The sequence below is a fragment of the Schistocerca nitens genome, chromosome 5 (genome assembly GCF_023898315.1).
Source record: "Schistocerca nitens isolate TAMUIC-IGC-003100 chromosome 5, iqSchNite1.1, whole genome shotgun sequence".
NCBI classification, from domain to species: domain Eukaryota; kingdom Metazoa; phylum Arthropoda; class Insecta; order Orthoptera; family Acrididae; genus Schistocerca; species Schistocerca nitens.
This window is the reverse complement of record NC_064618.1, coordinates 808,846,117-808,871,329: the sequence shown is the minus strand read 5'-3', so window position 1 is coordinate 808,871,329 and position 25,213 is coordinate 808,846,117. Positions and strand designations below refer to the sequence as shown.

Sequence of the window (25,213 nt, the reverse complement as noted above, 5' to 3'; positions counted from 1 at the left end):
AACAACTGATTTTGGATGAACTCAAAATCGTGTGGTCATAAGCTATAGATATGTTAATAAAATATGCATGCTGAGTATTGTCGTGCTTTCTATTATCAGAAACTAGAACCACTTTTGGTGTTTCACACCCCAGGTATGCAGCTGTATGACTTGATGAAGATACACTAATTCAGCATGCACAAATCAGCTGATGGGCAGCCATCTTTAACATAATGCTGCCAACTCATAAAATGAAAATTCCTGAAGTATTATGTTGGGCACTGCTGTTGGTATATTTCATTACTCTTCAATACAGTTTGTAACACTCAAAAATATATTTTTAAAGTATACATGTGGTTGCTGCTTTTCATGGAACACCCCAGTATAGCCTCTTTGTTCAGGTAAAGTGAGTATTTAACAAAACCTGTTTCGGGATGGATTCAGTTCCTTGAATTAGAATAAAGGCATGTAATTTCCAGTACCTTTAGTTTTAATCATTAATGGTTATCTAATTATTCTAATGTGTAGCTGCCTTTTCTCTCTTTACTGTTACTCCTATTGTTGATTAAACTCTACATCAGGGCTAGTGGCGTGCTTGTTTCATACAGCGATGTTGTCTTTGCTGTTAGTGAGTTGTGATGGGAAGCAAAGGGGAGTGTCAGCTGCTGGGTCTACCTAGCCAAAGAGAGAACAGCAGACGGATGATATATATGTGATGCCTTTTCTTTTGGACATGTCCAACTTTCAGACATGTCCGAAAGAACACACACGATTTTGACTCTGTCAGGACACAAAGGAACTCATGACATTAGCTGCCAGTGGCCATTGATTTAAATCAATGGGGAAAGTTGAAAATTTGTGCTAGGGTGGGATTCAGAGCCTGACTTCCTGTTTACCCAGTTCGGCACAAAATTTTCAACTTTCCACATTGATTTAAATCAGTGCCATTGCCAGCTAATGTCATTAATTACTTTGTGTTTTGATTGACAGGCGGTGTGTTTAGAGGGTTATTGTCACATTCTCATGGCAGTAGATCACAACCTCTGAAATGTAAACACATTGGGAACGAACAGGTAAATATTATTTGACACCTGAGATGATTAATTTAATGTAAGATGTACTGTTAGGGTATAACCTAACCACAACCTCATAATTTGTTATGTATATGGCAGAAACCAATGTATGTGAAAGTAAAATAAGCTTCTGAGATGAAGGTTTTTTTATTGCCTTGACCTTGTGTATGTACATGGGTTACTAGTTCTGAGAGGACTAAGCTGCCATTTTCAGATACACTTGAGTACAGGTTATGAAATCATGCTGTGTGGTAAGGTGCACATTTGTATTTGTAGCATCATAACAGATTCATGATAAAAAGAGAGCAGAACATTAAAAAGTGTAGCTGTGTCTTCATGGCAAGACAAAGTGATACAAATGTGGCATATCAAGAAGTGCTGCGTGTATCTGGTTTGGCTGCCAGCTACAAGCCAGACACATGTGGCACTTCTTGATATGTCACACTTTTATGACTCTGTCTTGCCATAAAGACACAGCTATATTATTTTAATATTCTACCCACTTTTTATTATGAACCCATTATGATGGTACAGACATAAATGTGTGGTTTATTGCACACTATGATTTCATAACCTGTTCTCAGTGGATCTTGAGATGGCAACTTAGTCCTGTCAGAACTAGTAATCCAGTGTACATACACATGGAGAAGGCAACAAAAAACTTCATATCAGAAGTTTTATTTACATTGAATTAACTTATCACTATCCAGATGACAATGTCAGGTATTTATGAGAAGTGAAAGTGTTGTATTCTAACCCAACCTAGGCCTTCGGATAAGATACTGATCAGTCTGTCACCACAGCCAGGTTTTTAAGCTTTCACATTCTTTAGCTTCGCCAACTCACAACGAAACTCACATTCCAATGTATTCTAAATCTCAGGCTAAGCTACAGATCAGTTTGTCACCACACCGCTTTTTAGCTTTCACATTTGTTGGCTACACCAGCTCACAACCAAACTACCACGTTCCAACTTTACCACAACGTTGTAATTCATGACATGCTTGGAAAAAACTGTCACGTTTGTGACAGTGAATTGCTGCTCCTTTAAATCGCAGCTATTTAAACTGTGTTATTAGGTCCCAGCCAAACACAGCCTCATAATTCATAACTCACCAGAAAAAAGTCTAGGAAGAGAATGGTTCCTATTTTGTCACTATAAATTCATTGCCTCTTTCCTTTCCTCTCATTGGGTATGTGAAAGTATTATCCGATCAGCTACACAAAACTGATGTTGCCAACCTGTGAGCAGTAGAGAAACACTGCTGTGTCTTACACAGGCTGTAATTTAGACTTTAGACCTCATTGTCCATTGTGGTCTATGGATATAATTTTTAAATACTCTCTCAGTATGACAAGGCCATACTTACAGGTAGGTAATATCTTTCACAAACCATAATACAAATGGGGATATTTTACCTGTAATGATGGAAGTTTTACATGGTGTGTAGTAATTAGAGCACTGTTTTTGTATGTTGTGATTGATTTCTTTCTAGAGAGAAACTTCAATGCATTTTCTTGCCACCATAGTTTAATGTATGTATTTTTTATCCACAAAGAATTAGCATTAATACCTAGATGGTTGTCCCGCGATTATTGAAACCTCAGTAACAAAACACATTGAGGATTTCAGTAACTCAAAATGGGTATTATTTGCAATCCAGCCTTAGTGTTAATTATTACTTTTCCTAACAGTAGTGCGAATATTGTGACAGTGCCGTGGATGACATTGTGACAGAACTTCTTCTTCTCTCTATTTTCTAAGTATTTCTCTGTCTTTATTAGGTTTGAAGGTCGTTCTTGTCATTCTTATTTCCAAGATATCCAATTTCATGGTGTGCCAGTTTCATGCTCAAGGTTACAATTGGGTGAATGGTGTATCTGTGAAGACTGAAGCGACAAATGAAAATTCGTTCCAAGCCCAGTGTCTCCTACTCACTAGGCACATATGCTAACTATTATGCCACTCTGGCACCTTGGCTTTGCACAACTGCTAAAACTGCCCTAGCATGCGTCCCTCTTCAACCCAAATTCCCATTCACACCTCAGCCCACTAGATATTCCCCCTAAATTCAAACAGCAGTGTAGAGGCTCTCCAACTGTATTGGAATAGTGCCTATGCATCGAACAAAATTGAGGATTGAAACCGGGCATAGGTGATTTGATCAAATGCTGTTAGACTTTAAGGGAAACACTATGTGGGTGGAGACACGAATGGGAATTTGGACTAAGGAGGTAGGCATCCGTGCAGTTGTGCAAAGCCACTGTGCCAGGGTGGCATAATGGTAAGTGCATCTACCTAATGAACAGGGGACCTGAGTTTGAAACCTGGCCTGACACAAATTTTCATTCGTCACTTCAGTCTGCACATATACATCACACATAGATGTTTCAGATTTCAAAAGATCTCTTGAAAAATCCAGGATGGAATGTAACAACATTATGGGAAGGAAAGTAGCTACTCGCCATACAGCGGAGATGCCAAGTTGCATATAGGCACAAGAAAAAGACACTCAGAATTAAAGCTTTCAGCCATTGGCCTTCACCACACACACACACACACACACACACACACACACACCTACCTCACATACACGACTGCAGTCTCAGGCAACTGAAGCCACACTGCGAGCAGCAGCACCAGTGCATGACGGGAGTGGCAATTGGGTGGGGTAAGGAGGAGATTGGGGCAGGGAGGGGGAGGGATAGTATGGTGGGAGTGGCGGACAGTGAGGTGCTGCAGGATAGATGGAGGGCAGCAGAAGGGGAAGTAGCAGAAAAGGAGAGAAATAAAAAGACTGGGTCTGGTAGTGGAATGACGGCTGTATAGTGATAGACTGGAAACAGGGAAGCGGCTGGATGGGTGAGAACGGTGAGTAACGAGGTTGAGGCCAGGAGGGTTACAGGAACGTAACATGTATTGCAGGGAGAGTTCCCACCTGCGCAATTCAAGAAAGCTGGTGTTGGTGGGAAGGATCCATGTGGCACAGGCTGTGAAGCAGTCATTGAAGGATATCATGTTTATCAGCGTGTTCAGCAACAGGGTGGTTCACTTGTTTCTTGGCTACAGTTTGACGGTGGCCATTCATGCGGTCAGACTGCTTGTTGGTTGTCATGCCTACATAGAATGCAGTACAGTGGTTGCAGATTAGCTTGTAGACCACAACTGGTTTCACAGGTAGCCCTGCCTTTGATAGGATAGATGATTTTAGTGACCAGACTGGAGTAGATGGTGGTGGGAAGATGTATGGGACAGGTCTCGCATCTAGGTCTACAGGGGTATGAGCCAAGAGGTAAGGGTTTGGGAACAGGAGTTGTGAAAGGATGGACAAGTATATTGTGTAGGTTCAGTGGACAGCAGAATACCATTGTGGGAGGGGTAGGAAGGTTAGTGGGCTGGACATTTCTCATTTCAGGGCATGACAAGGGGTAATTGAAACCCTGGTGGAGAATGTAATTCAGGCATCAGTAGTGACGAGCAGAACACCATGTGGTAAAGGGAAAGTTGGTGGAGGAAATGGTTGGTATCTTTTTATATAGGAGGGTAGGTTCCTGGTAATAGGTTGAAGGTGTTGGTCTATGAGAGCAGAGATTCTCTCAGTGGGAGCACAGTAACTGGCCACAATGAGGCGTTCTGGGTGGTGAGGTTTATGGACTTTAGGAAGCATGTGAAGGGGGTGGGGGCAGCAGGACTGAAAACTGGTATTTCTTCCATTTGCCTTGCCTCCTTTAATTAAGGACCAGTTTAGTACTAGTGGTGTCCTAGATGCAAGACCTGCCCCATACATTGTCCCATCACCACCTACTCTAGTCCGGTCACTAACATTACCTATCCCATCAAAGGCAGGGCTACCTGTGAAACCAGACATGTGGTCTACAAGCTGAGCTGCAACCACTGCGCTGCATTCTATGTAAGTATGACAACCAACAAGCTGTCTGTCCACATGAATGGCCACTGACAAACTGTGGCCAAGAAACAAGTGGAGGGACTTTCCCTGCAATACATACTACATTCCTGTAACCATCCTGGCCTCAACCTTTGTTAGTCACTGTCCTTACCTATCCAGTCCCTTCCCTGTTCCCGCTCCAGCACTCATCCATCCATCAATCCATCCATCCATCCATCCATCCATCCATCCATCCATTCATTCATTCATTCCCGTTTCCAGTCAGCATTTGCAAAAAATAGCAGCTGCGATAGCTTTGTCATTTCCTTCGTAAACATCTTGTATTGAGCATGGTTTTTCCAGTGTGCAGGAGGGAGCATACAGGTAGGTGGCTTGGATCTTCTTCAGCCCCGCAGTTGCAGAGGTGTCTGCACTCGCTGGAAGGATTCCCCATTTCGTCAGATTGGTCTTGCATCGGATGGATGCCCACTCTTGGGCTATTGTAGGTTTGCACCAGGAGCTAGTTCTTTTGGTGATACATCTACAGGCAGTGAGCTCTTCCATGTTGCAAGACGAATTGTCTCCAGTGGTACAGTCCTAGGAAGGAAACTCTTCTGGGATTGCAGCAGTGGCCCTCTGGATATTGGGTGGGGTTATTCCAATAATCGGATACAGTTTCTGCACTGGTGTTGGCTTCAAGCATCCTGAGATGATCCTTGCAGTATTGTTGACCGCAATATCGACTTGCTTAGCATGAGCTGAAGCGTTCCACATGGGAGCAGCATACGCAGTGACTGATACACGAAGCGCAGGTGCTGAAGTCCTTACGAGGTGCGGATCAACTCCCCAGCTGCTGCCAATCAGCTTCTTAAGTATCCCACTGCGAGCAATGACTTTATGTTTAGACATTGCTGCCTGTATGCTAGAGCCCTGTCCAGTGTGACACCTAGGTAGACTGGTGTTGGGCAATTTTTCAGTTGCTCTCCTCGCCATGTGATGTCCGGCTTTCGCTGCTCTTACCTGTTTCGTAAGTAGAAGGCTCTCACTTGAGTTTTACTGGGATCGGGCTTCAGGTGGTTGGCATCATAGAACTTGGAGAGTTCATCCATTGTTAGAGACAGTTTTCCCTCTACTTCTTTAAAGGTTGGCCCCTGAACAGCTACTGCTGTGTTATTGGCATAGATGAAAGAGCGTATTACTTGCTGGTATTGGCTGATCATTTATGTATATATTGTACAGTACTGGAGCAAGCACACTGCCGTGGGGAAGTCTGTTCTTCTGTGTTCACCATCTACTCCTCTTATCCTGTTATGAACTTAGAATTTTCTGTTCTGAAGGATGGTACTAATAAGGGATGTTAGTTGGTAGTCCTTAGTAAGGTTGTACAATTTCTTTAACAGTTTCTTATGCTTCACAGTGTCTTATGCAGCTGTTAGATCAACAAAAGTGACTCCAATAATCTCACCATGTTCAAAACCATCTTCAATGTGCTGGGTTAGTTTCAAGAACTGACTACAGCATGATTTGCCAGCGTGGCACTGATTCGACTAAGTACCAGCACTGCACAGCCGTCATTCCACCACCACACCCAGTCTTTTTACTTCTCTCCTTTCCCTCTACTCCCCCTCCCCCTCCCTCCATCTCTCCCCCACTCTCCGTGTAACCTGCAGCAGTTCAATGTCCGCCACCCCCACAATACTATCCCTCCCTCTCCCTGCCCCAGCCTCCTCTTTACTGCCGAGTCGCCACGCCCATCATACACTGGTGTTGCTACTCGCAGTGTGGTTTCAGTTGCCTGAGACTACAGTTGTGTGTGTGTGTGTGTGTGTGTGTGTGTGTGTGTGTGTGTGCGCGCGCGCGCATGTGCGCGCATGTGCGCACTCTTATGTGTGTGTATTGTTGACGAAGGCCAATGGCCAAAAGCTTTAATTGCGAGTTTTTGTTGTTGTGCCTATCTGTGACTCTGCATCTCTGCTATATGGTGAGTAGCTACTTTCCTTATCTTTGTTAGTTTCATTTGAGTGAATGATATTGATGTTGTTCTGTACAACTCAACTGTATCTCTCTCTCTCTCTCTCTCTCTCTCTCTCTCTCTCTCTCTCTCAAAGTGTGTGTGTGTGTGTGTGTGTGTGTGTGTGTGTGTGTGCGCGCGCGCGCTGAATTAAGGACCAGTTCAGTAAAAGTGGTGAATTAAACTCCCAGTTGTCTGAATTTATTCCATATTTTAACCTTAGTCCACTTTCAGACAATGTAGTCCATCACACACACACACACACACACAGTCTCTCATTCATTGGTCCATAATTTCACTTTTGCAGCATGCTGCATAATATTTTCTGTCATACTTTTCAGTTTATCTTTGTCTTAGTTCAACACTCACAATGGTTTTCTGTGTTGATTCACAGATCACGATGTCTTTTTCAACTCTACTCTGTTGCACTAGTTCTGTCTGTGTTGTTGATGACCCTTTCCAGCCTTAGATTGAGTAAACTTACGCATCACTGCACCTGAGCTTGCAATTCATTTGAAACCTCTGACTTACCTCTTCGGCTGCCACCAATTATGTTAGTTTAATCAGCACTTTGAGTGCTTGAAACATTTTCATGATAACTGCAAAGGCTCTTTTGGTGGGTTATATCATTTGTATCTTTAAATGCAGTGAAAAGTTTGTGCAAGTCCTTGTGATGTTCATCACATTTTTTTCCATGGGGAAAAAATATGTATGTCTTGTCAGGAGACTGATTGGTTCTTTCATTTTGTACAATCGAAATTTTCATTGACACAGGCGCACAAACATTTTATACTGTTAACCATTAGAAGCACTACCTGAAGCCAAATCCTGATGTGCTTCAGTTGTTCTGATGGTGCCACTGGTGACCAGTAACAGTAGAAAACTTTTGTGTGATTGTGTCAATAAAAATATTAGATGTACTAACTTTTCCCATAGCTTCCTTAAAATAAATGTGTCATTTACAAATGACTACAAGAGAGGAGTGTGATGATTACATATGCCTCCATAATGCACCCAAATGGTCAGCACCTCACGTTCTCAGTTAATACTCATTGTTGATACCTTGCAGACGCTTGTTGGGTAGTTACCAGGATGTTCTATGTACATTTTCCAAGTGTGATTAACAAAATCGTAGAGAGTATTTTACATGCCATAGTAAGGTGGAATTACCACTGTAGTTGTAACAGTATGTCATTCTTAATGAGCCCATTCGAATTTAGGGACATATTAAAAGTATGTCTCACTGGAGTGAAAGGAGACTAAGTTAGTTATTTACATGTTTCATGTTCTGTTCTCACCTCTCTGCTTTATGGCACATACGTGGGTATTATTCTCTTGGGCTCTGGAAAATATCAGTGATCACACATCCATTTCATGGGCATTAAAGACAATGCCATTTTGTGCATGCCCTCCTCCTCATCATCTTCACCCTTCTCCACCCCCACCCCGCCCCCCCCCCCCCTGCCCTTTCCCCAGAGACCATCTAAAGAATATGTACCTTTTAAATTAAACAGATGAAATGCATCCATAGGAAAAAGATAGACATTAACAGTTGATCTCTCCTTCTGCTTCTGTGGACACTGTTCAATTTGGAACAGAGCAAGCCTTGTGTTCAAATGACCACCCACTTTTCTTTATTAAGCTGTGATGGAAAGGGATCATCATAAAACGCAAAACTGTATGCTTAGCTAGGCGTACTGGATTCTGTATAGGCAGATTCCTGTATTTCAGCATAAAGATTGTACCTAGTGTGTGGTAGGTTATATTGAGGCTTTGACAGATTAAGCCATTATTGCATACATTCCAAAATCATTCGGACATTTCAGAATACATCTTCTCGATTGTTGGAGCAAGGAGTATCCCTTGCCAATCAGAGACAAGTATGTGCATCTATGAGTTGTTTCAAGTGGAGTCAGTTAATAAGAAACCATGCAGCTTTTAGGGTTATGAAGACAAAATTACATCATAAAAGACCAAGAAGATGTGGTAGAGGTAATTCTTAAACTATTCTACATGTTCTAGATAAGCTAGACTTTGGTTTATGTTGTGTTATGTTATTAGTCGTGTCAGTATAAGCTTCATCAAAGAAATAACCTAGTGTTGTATCACATTTGTTGGCTTAGCCAACTCCCAGCCAGTTGTCTCTCAACTAACACAGACCTCAAGCTGTGCTACAGATCAGTCCTGCCAACTCAGTCTTAAAAAGAAATCAGATGGTGACATCACTGGTCCAATTTCTCATCCTTCCATCTGGGTTTTGTATAGTTTCCTAAACTGATTGAGATGGATTCTGAAATAGGTACTTTGAAAGATACATGCCTAATTTTTCACCACCCTTTTTACAACTGGGTTTCTACTCATCTCTAATGACTTTATTGACAGTAATACACTGTAATCTTGCATTCTTCCTCTGCCAGAATCTGTGTATCATCCTTGGACAGCTTCAGAGCTAGGCAAAATACATTAATCCATGTATGCCTCCCACATTCTAAAGCCACTTGGGTTTTGCTTCAGTGTGTGAGACAAATTTCATGTTAGATATAGCTTGATTCCAATGGGGCTAATATTGATCCTCATTCTGAGAGCTCATCAAAACCATGAGATTCTCTGTAGCTATAGTAGTGTTGGTTTGGCTACCTAAGGGGGGGGGGAGGAGGTTTGGAAGAATGATAGCCATGAATGAATACTCATCATATTTGTTTTGTTCACTGTAAGATTTGACTATATTCTTCTCCATCTGATACTTGACTCTTTTGCTAATGATTAGGAAAAAATCTTTAGTTTTGGGTTCCATCTTGGTGTTTGTTTTTTCCCGTGTTTAGAATAACCTTACTGTACTGCCTTGAGGTGTAATATGCTGTAATAGTTTCATGAATTGGGCTTCCAAGATACTTACTCATTTTACTCTACTCTATTCTTCTCATGCGGCATATTACTTGGACTGGCAGGTGATGTCAAGTGCTGTCGCACATTTTAATGTGAGGGAGTATTGATCCTCAAGTGTATGTTTAAACTCTTAATCTGTTTTTATATGGCTGCTAACAGCGTTTCACCCTCTGTTAAAAGTTTGTAGAGTGTAGTTGATTTTTCTGTTAAACATCCAGCCATTTTCAACTACGTTATATCAAATGAAGTTCATAATATTTGGTTGGAAGAGTGGCCCAAAAAGAGTGGATTTTAATCTTTTATCTGAGTAAACAATCCATGTAGATTTTAAGCAACCACATCGCATTTTAAACCTAACTGGATTATGTATGGTGGATACCACTTTAAAGGTTGTGAAATTTAGCCAATTTAAAATTTTTTCATCAATTTTCTGACTGGTTTCAACCACCATGGACCCACGTTAAAATGGTCGTTCTCAAATTTCAGATCCAAGAACAAAGTGCATAATGTCTTGGTCCTATTTGAATAGCCTTCTGTAACCTTTGCAAAGCATTTATCAGTTCCAAAATAGGCTAAGGCAGTATTAGTCACAAATTGCAAAGAATCATCTACCTGAACTATTTAGATGATCCCCATCATGAGAGATGCTGTGCTAAGGCTAGAGTGCCATATTTTGCAATACAATGACACCAATTCATTACTAGAACTACCTAGAAAATATTATTACTGTTGCTGTTGTTGCCAGTCAGTGTTCTTGCTTATCTATTTTTTTGAGCTGCTATTGGGGAACAGCCATTATAATCATAATCCATACTAAACAGTTCTTCGTGGTGCTGGGCTGAGCATATATGAATTTAATGACCCAGGGTTGGAATGAATGTTCACTCCAGTGAGACTAGGTGCCCAGATGGAATTTTTACACTAAAGTGTTTATACTCAAAATTACATTTTTGCGGGTATATTTTCCTGGGTTGTGTGTGTATTTTTTTATTACTATATGTACTAACAGGGTCTGAGCAACGCTTTACTCTCAACTGATACACTATTGTGATAGTGCGACTAAGATTTTGTCTACTGAATACATTCATAATGAGTTATTCCATGTCAAGTCTCATTTTAGAAATCATCCCCACCTTACAACTTAGGATTCTGTTTACCAAATATTGGACATGTATCTCTCTGTCCTTGTTATAGGTAATTGTACAACATTGTAGCTCTCAGTATGCAGTACATACTTCTTGGAGTTCTTTTAGTCAAATGTGTTGAAACTTTGTGATGAGGATATGAAAGTTTTTGTCATGATTGGGTGATGTTGGTACATGAGAGTTAGTACATTAGTCTGGATGGTTTATCATATAGAAGATAAAGGTGTTTTGATATACTATTTTGCCACACTTATTGTGGCAAAGTGACATTTGGTAAAGGTTTTAAAAGAAGCATGAAACATTGACAGATCAAAACCGTATGATAGTCCAAGACTCGAATCAACAATTCTCTTACCATCTGAGCAGTACAAGCACATCTCATGATCCACTGCAGCATCTTTAATTCTGTCAGTAACTTTTCAGCTATTTCCCAAACACACTGTTGAGTAACTTCCTGACAGGGTAAAACTGTGTAGCAGGCCAAAACCCAAACTTGAAACCTTGCATTTTGTGATCAATGCTCTAACCAACAAATCATAGACTGTACCTAACCCATTCTCAGTGTTGGCCTTTCATCCAGGTGTGATAGTCAAACAGTGTTAGTCAGAGCATTGCTCACAAAAGGCAAGGTTTCAGATTTGAGTTTTGGTCTGGTACACAGTTTTAATCTATCAGGAAGTTACTCAACAGTTCACACTGTGTTACGGGTTGAAAATTCCATTTCGGAAGTTTTCACGCATTAGGCTATATCACCAGCTGTACTTCTAGAACAAAGTTGCGGATTTCAGAGAAAAATACCTGACACAATGTTATTTGCAAAGCTGGTTGTAATTTGTATTTACAGCACCAAATTGTCAGATATTTGGTTACACTAATTGCCCTGTGTTGTCGGTTGGTGTTCTTTGTCAGCTAAGTGTCATATTAGTAATAATCAAGGTTAAAGACATGACTGTCAGGTCATTGGCAATTTTTTCCAGGCACTTGATAGAACTTTGATGCCTAGCAGTGAGAGAGAGAGGGGGGGGGGGGGTGCTCTCATAACTTGCTAGGAGAATGCAGTTATATACCACTTCAAATGAGACTTTGCTTGTTGAACCATGCTAGGACACAAACCATTGTTTGGGTTATGGATTATTCTTTAGACCTGGCAGAGAATAAATCAGAATCATGTTTAGTTAAAGTACCCAATGGTCCACTGGAAAGATGCTATTCTTGTGTCAGAGTATGAATTACATGCATTGAGTAGGCTAATCACATGTTATCTTTCATGTTTGTATGTGAGTTTATTTTTACTGTGTATTTAGTGATAAGTGAGATAGTCTCCCCTCGTAGATACTGCTTATCCATCAGGCTTATTGCGTTATGCCTCCTGACTTATATTTCCAATCTGAATACTTGCTACATGTCTTGTTTTGTTTTACCAGAGTTATATATACCTATTTCTCAATGTGAAAAATGTATGAAGTATTGAAACAGTTCTAGCTGGGGCACTGTTTGAGATACCAAAAACTTCGTTATAATAGTTCAAAAATGATGAAGTTGAAGTTGCAGGAGTGTAACAAATTTAAAAAACTGTGATACTCTTTAAACTTAGTTTATACTTGCCACACAATTGTGTATCTCAAAACAGTTACACTGTTAATATTCCATCATTTACACATGTTGACATGACTCATTAGTGACCACACTATTTTTCTCTGATTGTTTGGTCAGTAGCTCTTTGGTTGAGAGCTGAGGGTAAAAGATGTGAGAGCTAAGAAAAGTGAAGAATGAAACAGCAAAGTGAAGTAAATGTTGCTGAAAGTCTGGATCAAAACAAGCTATAAATATAAAGTCCATTTGAACTGCCTGATTTGTGCACATTTGTATCTGTAAATCTGCATTAGCAACATTACTTGCCAGTTTCTTCAGTCTAGGTACCAGGCTTAGATAGAAAGGGGTGGGGGGCTCATAAGAAGAATTATAGCTTGTACAGAGGCATACAGACAGTTGTTTTTCCCAGGTTGATGTCCTTACTGACTGGACATGGAGTTTGTATTTTGCGTGATATTATGTTTTATTTGTCTCTTTTAAATTCTTTGTAACTTATTTACGTTTTTCTGAAATAAAAGATGCAAGGAAGGGGGAGGACTGAAGACTTTTGAAAGAGGGGTCTGCAGGAATCTGTTTTTCATACATGGTGCATTGCTCTTATACAGTAGTTGTTTTTTGGTTCAAGATGATGATGGAGCTAACAGTTGCACTACCCCAGAATGTAGTCCCATATTTTAGAATTCTGTGGAACTGGGCAAGGTATGCAGTTGAAACAGTGTGGAATCTTGCTTTGTGTGAAAGTAAATGTAGGTTGGAGCATACTCTTTTTCAGTGTCACATTTGCTTTTGTTAAGTGTATTCACCATTCAAAATCATGTTGAAGCCATATTCCTAAACATTATGTTTCCAATGAGGGTGTCATCACTCCGCTGACATTTGTCACATAAGTTATGGCAACTTCCCCCATTAAACAGAAGTTTAAAAAAGTTGTTTTGGATGTATTTATTGTTAGCTTATTTCCATCTATCCAGTCATTTAGCCAGTCTGTAGCTTTATTTATGTTTGGTAGTTGTCTGGACGTTTTCACTGTAACAAAGATGCTAGTATCATCTGCTAACATGGTATTTATTTGTGATTCAGTGCTTAGATCCGAGTTGGCTATGTACAGAAGGGAAAAGATTAGGCCCCCAAGGTGGATCCTTGAGGGATCTACTTTTTATTTTTCCTGCATCTGAAAAATATTTTGTTAGTGCTATCAGTTAGTTTCATGTGTTGTTTTTACTTTCTGTTTCTTATTTGTTAAGTATGAGCAGAACCATTATAATTGTTGTTGTTGTGGTCTTCAGTCCTGAGACTGGTTTGAGGCAGCTCTCCATGCTACTCTATCCTGTGCAAGCTCCTTCATCTCCCAGTACCTACTGCAGCCTACATCCTTCTGAATCTGCTTAGTGTATCCATCTCTTGGTCTCCCTCTACGATTTTCACCCTCCACGCTGCCCTCCAATGCTAAATTTGTGATCCCTTGATGCCTCAGAACATGTCCTACCAACCGATCCCTTCTTCTAGTCAAGTTGTGCCACAAACTCCTCTTCTCCCCAATTCTATTCAATACGTCCTCATTAGTTATGTGATCTACCCATCTAATCTTCAACATTCTTCTGTAGCACCACATTTCAAAAGCTTCTATTATCTTCTTGTCCAAACTATTTATCGTCCATGTTTCACTTCCATACATGGCTACACTCCATACAAATACTTTCAGAAACGACTTCCTGACACTTAAATCTATATTCGATGTTAGCAAATTTCTCTTCTTCAGAAACGCTTTCCTTGCCATTGCCAATCTACATTTTATATCCTCTCTACTTTGACCATCATCAGTTATTTACCATTATAATGAAGTTCCTGTAATGCCATACTTTTTTCCAGCATTTCCAGCAGGATTTTGTAGTCCAAAATGTCAAAAGCTTCACTTAGATCTAAGAAAATTCCAGCAGCATTTTGTTTTTCGTCCATTGCTTCTAGCATGTTTTGTAAAAAATTATAGAGTGCGTTAATCATAGATTTATTTTTCTAGAAGCCATGCTGACCATCAGTAAGGAATATGTTCTTGTCCAGGAATTTCATTAACCTTGTTACACATGATTCTTTCAATGATTTTAGCCAAACCTGATAATAAAGAGACTGGTCTACAGTTTGTAAATTATAAATCTGAAAGATCATCAGTTCCCGAGGACATGTTTTGATGGTTTTTGCTACGTGAATGATTTCTTTTGGGGTTGTTTCGTAGAGATAGATTGCATAGAGGCAAGAATTTACTTTGTTCTGGTGGATGTGTGGACTACCTCTCTTACTTCTGATTATTAGATTTTTTGTTTTGTCTGCATAGTACTGAATGAAGAGATTTGCAATCTCTTGTTGTCACAGTTCAGGGTGATATTTTCCTTTTTGCTATTTCCTTCCTGTTTTATTACTCTCCAGTACTTTTATTTTCTGACTCTGACATAAACTTATCATTATCCATTCTTTTTGTTTTTTGTATGACTTGTTTGTGTATCTGAATATATTTTGTTTTATAATTGTTAAGGAGAGGGGATACGTTGTGGTACTTATTTTTAAAAATTCAGCAGTTCTCTTTTTTGTGCTGCTTGAGACTTTTATACCTCTTGTTATCCATCTCTGTACTTTTGGACTTTTGTTCCCAACCCCTGTGTTTTGAGAGGAAACAATGTTTCAAAATAATAATTGAATATCAGAACTCCTCAAACTTCTTGTAGATTCATGCATCTGAGAAACTTTTACCCACCTTTCTCTTGATAACAAGTGAATGAAAATTTCTATGCTCTGTGTTTTGAACCTTCTTGCAGTCAAAGTTCTTTTATGTTGTGCAAATTATATTATCAAAGTTGAGAAAGTTTGTTGTTGTCATAGTTCTTAAATCAATTGCACGAAAAACATACTCAAATTTTCTTATTAAAAGTGTGTAATATTAGTGTTAACTTAGTTGTACACATGATCTTCTGACTGTAGGGTTTATACATTGCTGAACTGTGACACATTCCACTTATTAACATTTTGTTTTGCTTTAATTTGCTGCTGGGTGATGCTGTGGTTATGGACATTACATTTGTCAATTGACTAAGATGTATTAACATGAAAATAAACAGATAGACCAAAATATGAACAATGTATAGCCAAAGTTTGATGAAACAGGCTGTTTTCATTTGCCACTAAACAAACGTACAGTAAATGTTACACATGTAATAAAACCTCTGCTTCTCATGGAATTACCCTGGTGTGAGCATAATTATGGGACAGAAGTCTTATTGTTTGATCAGTTCTTATGCTTCCAATATGTGGTTGTGTTATCAGTGATTTTGGTTGATGCACCTTGCAAATTAATCATTTATTGTTCTTTTTTTTTTTCAGCTCTGCATTTGATACAAAACTTCAAATAAAGGTTGCTATAAAAAAACTAGCACGTCCGTTCCAGTCTGCAATCCACGCGAAAAGAACATATAGGGAATTGAGAATGTTGAAGCACATGAACCATGAAAATGTAAGTAGTAGATGCTAATTTCATGAAACAAGAAAATTGGAATACAGAAATGTTAATTTTGCATGAAGAAATACAGTATTTTCAACTTCAAGTACATCCTGTAGAAATATGTGTACAAGACACACTCAAGGAAAGCCCAACTTTTGTTAGAATCAGTTCCATCTTCACAGAGAGATTAGGAAGCCCAATATGGTGGATGGTGAGTGAAAGGAAGCAGGGATAATCTGATTGATCACCCCTCTGTCTTTCATACCTTCCCTCTTTCCCTGTCAAGAGAAAAAGACATATAGTTCTAAATGATTCTTGTGCAAGGGGGTTCACAGTTTGACTGTGAGCACACGATTGGCGAACATGAGCCCCTTGCCATCGCAATGGTATTACCTATTCTGCAATATAATTCGAGCTTGTGACTGTCCTCTACTTCCTCTTTCCCCAAGGAGCTTGCATTTGGTGGCTCTGGGGTTTCCAAAAAAAAGGGGAGGGGGATGGGAAGGGGGTTGCAGATCAAAACTGTCAGCTGTCTTCTGCCTTAAGCTCTGAGCTTAATTCAGTAAACACTTGAGGGTGTATATAAACCACAACCTCAAGGTGAGCTGTGTGCGAATGTGGATCATGGCTCTGAGGAGGAACAGTCATTAGTGTGCAACTTTAGGGTATGTCACATTGCAGTTCTCTTTAGGCTTGTCCAGAGATGTGGGGCTTTGCATAGATTTTACACCCTTTCCCCAGCTGTTGCTTGTGGAATAACTATGGATTCTACTAACCTAGCCAGAACCACTGTTAATGGTAAGAGTTTACTATCAGCAGTACAACACCCAGCAACCAAAATGAGATCAAATAGATAGCCTTCAAGACAACAGATTTAACATGTATAAAAATACAGAATGAAATTTCCACTTCACAGCGGAGTGTGCACTGATATGAAACCTCCTGGCAGATTAAAACTGTGTGCCGCATTGAGACTCGAGCTTGGGACCTTTGCCTTACGCAGGCAAGTGTTCTACCACTGGTCCCACGTTTGAGTCTTGATCTGGCACACAGTTGTAATTTGCCAGGAAGTTTCATGTATAAAAATAGTTGTAACAGGTCAGCCATAGTTGTAATGAACATTTGCCTTTTTCTTAAAAGAGACAGAGGCACCTATGAATAACTGTCGCCCTTCAATGTGCACTAAGTTTTGGAAACTGTATCGGGATTGTTGAAAAGAATGAAAAACCTATGTTCTCATTCAAAAAAACGTGGCCGATCAAGTACCATAGTTCTTGGGTGCTAAACAGCCTGTGGAGTGTGCTACACACTCATTGTAACACACTACAGATGGGTCATTCACTAGGGAACAGTTCACTGAACTGAAAGGAAGAACTGAGGAATGACTTCTAATAAACGATTGTTCCCTATTCCCTTCAGGTCCCTCGTATTCCCACTTCGGTCTTGTTTGGTCGGTCTTGATCTAGTTCCTGCACTGCCATTCCTTTTTCCCGTCTTGGTTCTGTTTGTTGTCTCGTGTTTTTTGGTGGTCACTCATTAGTAGTGTTAGCTGCACACTTCTTATATTCAATTGCAGCTCATTTCATTCGTTGCATTCACCTATTCTTGTTCAATTTCAAACCTTTCTCAGAACCATTATGTCTAGTTCTTTTACTCTGTTCAGCATCCATGACTGATAATTTATTATTTTGCTTTAATTGTTGATTGAAAGTAAGACAACAATTCACTATTCATTGCATTTTTTTTATTTTTTATGTGCCAGTGCATGTTTTTGAAAATGAAATGCCACTTTGGCATTTACAAATAACATTTATCTGTAACTTTATTTTAGTTTGGAATCAAGCAATGCAAAATCTGGGCTGTAATAACAACAATATGAAAATGATAAACTATTACTCACCACATGGAGGATATGTTTGCTCACAGACAGGCACAATGAAAAATAATGCCATAAACATTCAGTTGTCAGAATAAGTCCTAAATCAGATGTAGAACACTACACACATTCACACAAGTGCAACTCACACACATACGGCCACTGTCACTCCTCAGCACTAAGGGCTGATTGCATCTAAGAGGGCCAGCAATGTTTGCTGGGGTGGATAGTAGGTGTTCGTGAGAGGTATGGGACAGTGAGGAGGGGGGATGGCAGGGTAAGGTGGGGAAAGACGTTAGTGCTACTTGTGGGAGTGTGCAGGGATGTAGTGGAGACAGGATAGGTCTGCTTGGAAGGGGTGCAGGAGGAGAGGGGGAGGAGGTAAGCAGAGAAGGGGAAAGTACTATGCAGGTGCACTGGCAGGAAAGGTACGTGTAGTACTAAAATGGGAGCAGGGACGAGGACAGGCAAGTGGAGCATGAAATTAAGTGAATTTATCAAAACAGTTCCCTATGTCACCTTCACTTTTCAGCTTCTGAGCAGAGCTGGTAATCCTTTGAAGGGATTAAAGGGCAGTCTGACTACCTCAGGTCCATTCTAATCTGCTCCAACTTTTTTTGTTTCCGGTTTCTGTCTTCAGGTGAACGCACAAATGATATTTAATGAGAGGACTTTACAGATTGTTGTATTTTGATTTGCTTTACTTTTAGGATTTGAAAGTTTGTTCCCAAGATAGATTTCCTCAAGCAGCACTAAGCAATTGTCAAAAATCTCAATAAATTGGCTTTGAAAATTGGGAGATATCGGACTCTGTTAATACTAAAACAATTTTGTTGTCTGTATAGGTACCAATAGCTGATTGTGTAGCGTAGCAGTTTTGTAAATGTGAAGTTACTTTCTCAGATCTCACTAACTGTAATCTTTTTACTTGCATTTCCATATATATTAACATGTTGTTGTTGTTGTTGTGGTCTTCAGTCCTGAGACTGGTTTGATGCAGCTCTCCATGCTACTCTATCCTGTGCAAACTTCTTCATCTCCCAGTACCTACTGCAACCTACATCCTTCTGAATCTGCTTACTGTATTCATCTCTTGGTCTCCCTCTACGATTTTTACCCTCCACACTGCCCTCCAATACTAAATTGGTGATCCCTTGATGCCTCAACACATGTCCTACCAACCGGTCCCTTCTTCTAGTCAAGTTGTGCCACAAACTTCTCTTCTCCCCAATCGTATTCAATACTTTCTCATTAGTTATGTGATCTACCCATCTAATCTTCAGCATTCTTCTGTAGCACCACATTTCAAAAGCTTCTATTCTCTTCTTGTCCAAACAGTGTATCGTCCATGTTTCCCTTCCATACATGGCTACACTCCATACAAATACTTTCAGAAATGACTTCCTGACACTTAAATCTATACGTGATGTTAACAAATTTCTCTTCTTAAAAAACGCTTTCCTTGCCATTGCCAGTCTACATTTTATATCCTCTCTACTTCGACCATCATCAATTATTTTGCTCCCCAAATAGCAAAATTCAATTACTACTTTAAGTGTGTCATTTCCTAATCTAATTCCCTCAGCATCACCCGATTTAATTTGGCTACATTCCATTATCCTCGTTTTGCTTTTGTTGATGTTCATCTTATACCCTCCTTTCAACACACCATCCATTCCATTCAACTGCTCTTCCAGGTCCTTTGCTGTCTCTGACAGAATTACAGTGTCATCGGCGAACCTCAAATTTTTTATTTCTTCTCCATGGATTTTAATACCTACTCGGAATTTTTCTTTTGTTTCCTTCACTGCTTGCTCAATATACAGATTGAATAACATCGGGGATAGTCTACAATCCTGTCTCCGTCCCTTCCCAACCACTGCTTCCCTTTCGTGCCCCTCGACTCTTATAACTGCCATCTGGTTTCTGTACAAATTGTAAATAGCCTTTCGCTCCCTGTATTTTACCCCTGCCACCTTCAGAATTTGAAAGAGCGAATTCCAGTCAACATTGTCAAAAGCTTTTTCTAAGTCTACAAATGCTAGAAACGTAGGTTTGCCTTTCCTTAATCTAGCTTCTAAGATAAGTCGTAGGGTCAGTATTGCCTCAAGTGTTCCAACATTTCTACAGAATCCAAACTGATCTTCCCTGATGTCGGCTTCTACCAGTTTTTCCATTCGTCTGTAAAGAATTCACATTAGTATTCTGCAGCCGTGACTTATTAAACTGATAGTTTGGTAATTTTCACATTTGTCAACACCTGCTTTCTTTGGGATTGGAATTATTATATTCTTCTTGAAGTCTGAGGGTATTTCACCTGTCTCCTACATCTTGCTCACCAGATGGTAGAGTTTTGTCAGGACTGGCTCTCCCAAGGCTGTCAGTAGTTCTAATGGAATGTTGTCTACTCCCGGGGCCTTGTTTCGACTCAGGTCTCTCAGTGCTCTGTCAAACTCTTCACGCAGTATTATATCTCCCATTTCACCTTCATCTACATCCTCTTCCATTTCCATAATATTGTCCTCAAGTACATCGCCCTTGTATAGACCCTCTATATACTCCTTCCACCTTTCTGCTTTCCGTTCTTTGCTTAGAACTGGGTTTCCATCTGAGCTTTTGATATTCATACAAGTTGTTCTCCTTTCTCTGAAGGTCTCTTTAATTTTCCTGTAGGCAGTATCTATCTTACCCTAGTGAGATAAGCCTCTACATCCTTACATTTGTCCTCTAGCCATGCCTGCTTAGCCATTTTGCACTTCCTGTCGATCTCATTTTTGAGATCTTTGTATTCCTTTTTGCCTGCTTCATTTACTGCATTTTTATATTTTCTCCTTTTATCAGTTAAATTCAGTATTTCTTCTGTCACCCAAGGATTTCTCCTAGCCCTCGTCTTTTTACCTACTTGATCCTCTGCTGCCTTCACTACTTCATCCCTCAAAGCTACCCATTCTTCTTCTACTGTATTTCTTTCCCCCATTCCTGTCAATTGTTCCCTTATGCTCTCCCTGAAACTCTCTACAACCTCTGGTTTAGTCAGTTTATCCAGGTCCCATCTCCTTAAATTCCCACCTTTTTGCAGTTTCTTCAGTTTTAATCTACAGGTCATAACCAATAGATTGTGGTCAGAATCCACATTTGCCCCTGGAAATGTCTTACAATTTAAAACCTGGTTCCTAAATCTCTGTCTTACCATTATATAATCTATCTGAAACCTGTCAATATCTCCAGGCTTCTTCATGTATACAACCTTCTTTCATGATTCTTGAACCAAGTGTTAGCTATGATTAAGTTGTGCTCTGTGCAAAATTCTACCAGGCAGCTTCCTCTTTCATTTCTCACCCCCAATCCATAAATTAACATATGGACATGTTAATTACCGATTACTGAATTACATTTTTAATGAAATAATGTCTTTTACTTTTAATTACTAGTCATATAAAAATAAATTAAAATTTATACAGACTTGTTATTGCGCAATTAGATAAAAAGGGAAGATGAATGAATAATAATGAATGGGTCCCATGAAAGACTAGCCTCCAGTGATCTAGTTCCCAAAGATGAAGTAATTTGGCCACCTCAATAGCACATCTCACGTAATTCCAATAAAGGAGTCACATAATGTAAGGATATTTTGGTCAGCACCACAAAAGAACTACAGAAGGTGGAGGAAGATAGAGTAGTGGATATCAGAAATATAAAGAAAAGAATGAACAGCATACTCACTTCCAGTGGACAAAGCTACCAGACTGTTATTGCTCGATGTAGATGGTTCAGTGTTATTACATTTGGGGCTGCACACAAGCCCACCAAGAGTAAAGTAAACAGTGCCCATATTTGACAGTGTCCAGCCTTCATGGACAGAAAGAGAATCTACTAAATAATCAGCAGATGCCACAGAGAGACACAAAGCAGCACAGCCCATTGCATGTATGAAGTCATCGACAACAGTGGCCAAACATATCACTCCAAAATTGCCAGCACAGAAACTTTTATATCATTACTAATATCTGCTTTTGTACCTACAAATGAAACTGTGGAGCTGCACCACTTAATAAATCAATAAACATAGTCAAATAAGAAAGAACAGCAGGTGAAAGAACCCAAAGGTGCCACAACCAGTATCAGTATTCTCTATAGGCCAAAGATCAACGTAACAGCAGTGAGTTAGTTGTTACAGATTAATCCGAAAGTATTCTTCCTATTGTTATAGGTCTATTGTCTTACTCTAGTGAAATGAAGTGTTTGCAAAATTATTTTAACTTATCTTATGATGATCCATATTATGAATTGTCAACCATTACTCATATTCCCGCGCACTCTACTGGCAGCAGTAGCACCTTCCGCCGCCACTACCCTGCTATCCCTCGCCCTCCACATCTCACATCTCTCCCTTAGGCCAGTATTACACTATCAAATTTCTGTGTCAAATATCTTTGTCAAAAATCTTTGTCAAAGATATTTGATGGTGTAATAGGAACTTTGTCAAATGTCGTCCAATATTTGATCAAATCTAGGGCCTCGCTGTAGATTTGATCAAAGAAATCGCTTGTCTTCTGTTCACTGCAATGTGACATGTTGTGACATGTTACCACATGGGGCGCTAGCATCGCTGCAGCGTTCTGTCGTCTGTAGTGTTTTTATAAACATTGCCGGTAAATACAATTGGTGTGTGCTGACAACTACAAAATTAATGGAGATGTATGAAGCTGATGAGGTGCTTTAAAAAGTTAGCATCCTGAATACAAAAATAGATTAAGAAGATTGGAGACCTGACCTGACCTGACCTAACCCTCTCCTGTAGCAAGGAATCGGAGTGTTACAGTGAGCCTGTCTTCTGAAGATGTAGCAGTTCTTAAGTGAATATTGTGCTTTGTGATATGAGGATACACTTCACTGAGCACATACAGAAATGTATGCTCATCCATTCTTAAGTAATTGATGTACGACTTGACGTCTTCCACTGTAAGCTCACGTAACAAGTTTTGTTGAATGCTTTTATCGTGTCGTCGTAAAACCCACGGCTTCACCCAGATTAGAGTAGTTTTTCATTCCATAGATCCATGCTGAAGAGATCCTCGTGGATGTGGAACATGTCAATTTTTTTAAAGCTGAAATAACAATACTCATAGTGTGAACAAATACAATACATCATTTGTTTCTATTAAAAATTTCGCCAATGGAGTAGGAGGAGTTGGCCACTAGTAATTCTTTCTGGCTCCTTTTAAACTGATCTTTATTTGTAACTAAATTTTTTATGTTTGCTGGCAAACTATTGAAGATGAGTGTTCCTGAGTAGTGGACCCCTTTTTGAACTGAAGTAAGTGCTTTTAAGTCCTTGTGCAGATCATTTTTGTTCCTGGTATTGTATGTATGAACTGAGTTGTTTGTTGGAAAAAGAGATATATTATTTAGGACAAATTTCATTAAGGAGTAAATATACTGAGAGGCAGTAGTTAGTATACACGGTTCTTTGAAGAGGTTTCTGCATGACGTCCATGTATTTACTCCACAAATAATATGTATTACACGGTTTTGGACTCAAAACTTTTGTTTGACTTGAAGAGTTACCCCAAAATATTATACCATATGGCATTATGGAATGAAAGTAGGCAAAGTATGCAAGCTTTTTCATTTTTATGTTGCCTATGTCTGCTAACAATCAAATTGCAAATACAGATTTGTTAAGGCGTTTCTGCAGTTCTGTGGTGTGCTCCTCCCAACTGAATTTATTATCGAGTTGTAATCACAGGAATTTAAGACTGTCAACATCGTATGTATGGTTCCTTTTTTTCCCCCACTTCTTTTCCGCATGTGCACACAATGCAATTGCGGTATGTGCAACTGCTGCAGTTAATAACAAGTTGTTGTCAGCCATCTTGAACTTTGACAAAAAATTTGATGACAGTGTAATACCCTTTCTAGCGATACGTCAAAGTTCTTTGTCAAACATATTTGACGGAATATTTGATCACATCTTTGATCAAATCTTTGACAAAGAAATTTGATAGTGTAATACTGGCCTTACCTCCACTACTCAGCTCAACTTGATTGCTGCTCATGTTAAACTCAGTCACAGTCTGGCCTTAGTGTCCAGAGTCAATGGCTGTGTGTGTGTGTGTGTGTGTGTGTGTGTGTGTGTGTGTGTGTGTGTGTGTGTGTGTGTGGGCGCGCGCGCGCGTTTGTTCGTTCGTTCGAAAGATGAAATATTTCTATTGTTCTTTTTTATTGTGCCTGTCAATGACTCAATGCCTCCTCTATGTGGTGAATAGCAATATCTCCTTTCCAGATTGTTATTAAAGGAAACATGGTTAAGAGGTGTCCAGACATGTTCATGGGAGAGTGACAGTGAAAGTATAGTATAGTGTGTACCCCATAATATATTAACAAGAATGTCAGTACTCACATGAAAGTCTGTACATGGTGTTGAAATTCTCTCTCTTAGTAGAGCATTATTACTTGACTGACTTCCCATCATCGTATTCAAGGTTTCCCAATTTCCGTCACCTTTTGAAGGCTTTGTACGAAAGCAACCAGTCATTATTACTCACACCCAAGGTTTTTTGATACTACAATATTAAAGTAATGTTCCCATACTTTCAGCAAACCACTATGTTAGCTGGAATCTGTTGGTATGATGCAAACCTACAGTCATTGGCAGGAACTCTCGGAAACTCGTTAGCGAAAGAATTATGTGATATCCTGCGGATTCTCAACCCACCGGTATTTGTCGCATCTACCAATATCATTTCATTGGATGCACCATGGGCATTGCCATGTCAGACCCAATCCAAGTTGACCAGTGCTGAAAATGACCAAGCAAGAATGCTGCCATGCTACGCAGTGCAAAATAAAGTAACATGGAGGAGATATGAGGACTCAGTAGTTGTTCCAGCCAGTGCCTCATCCTATAGCCAGGATGAAATGGTGAATAGTGTGATTACTCCCATAGCAAATACTGATCCTTGAAGTGCATTTCAGAAGCGCATGTGCAGTCATGGGTGTGGGATCATGGAAGTTTGTGATGGGGGGAAGGGACAAGAACTGAGGGAAATTACACCCTGTGATTATTAGGAAATTATTTTAAGGCTCAGTCACCTTTCATAAATGATATTGTTTACATGTATAACACTGACAAGAACATAATTCCATTGAAATGAAATCATCTGCAAGTGTTAACGTGTTAGTGAATGCAAGTATATGCCAGGAAAAATATTTTGATGATGCCTATGTTCTTAGGCATGTGGTTCTCCAGTCAAGGAGTCCTCCAAAATGTTGA

At 39.7% G+C, this 25,213-nt stretch overlaps 1 protein-coding gene across 2 annotated transcripts in view; it reads left to right on the top strand.

Moving 5' to 3' along the window:
* Positions 1–25,213, top strand: part of LOC126259359 (mitogen-activated protein kinase p38b) — a 104,177-nt gene that overhangs the window by 5,827 nt on the left and 73,137 nt on the right. For both annotated transcript variants that reach the window (XM_049956094.1, XM_049956092.1), the window contains exon 2: positions 15,944–16,073. In XM_049956094.1, the coding sequence (XP_049812051.1) occupies positions 15,944–16,073 (130 nt within the window). The remainder of the gene's footprint in view (positions 1–15,943; positions 16,074–25,213) is intronic.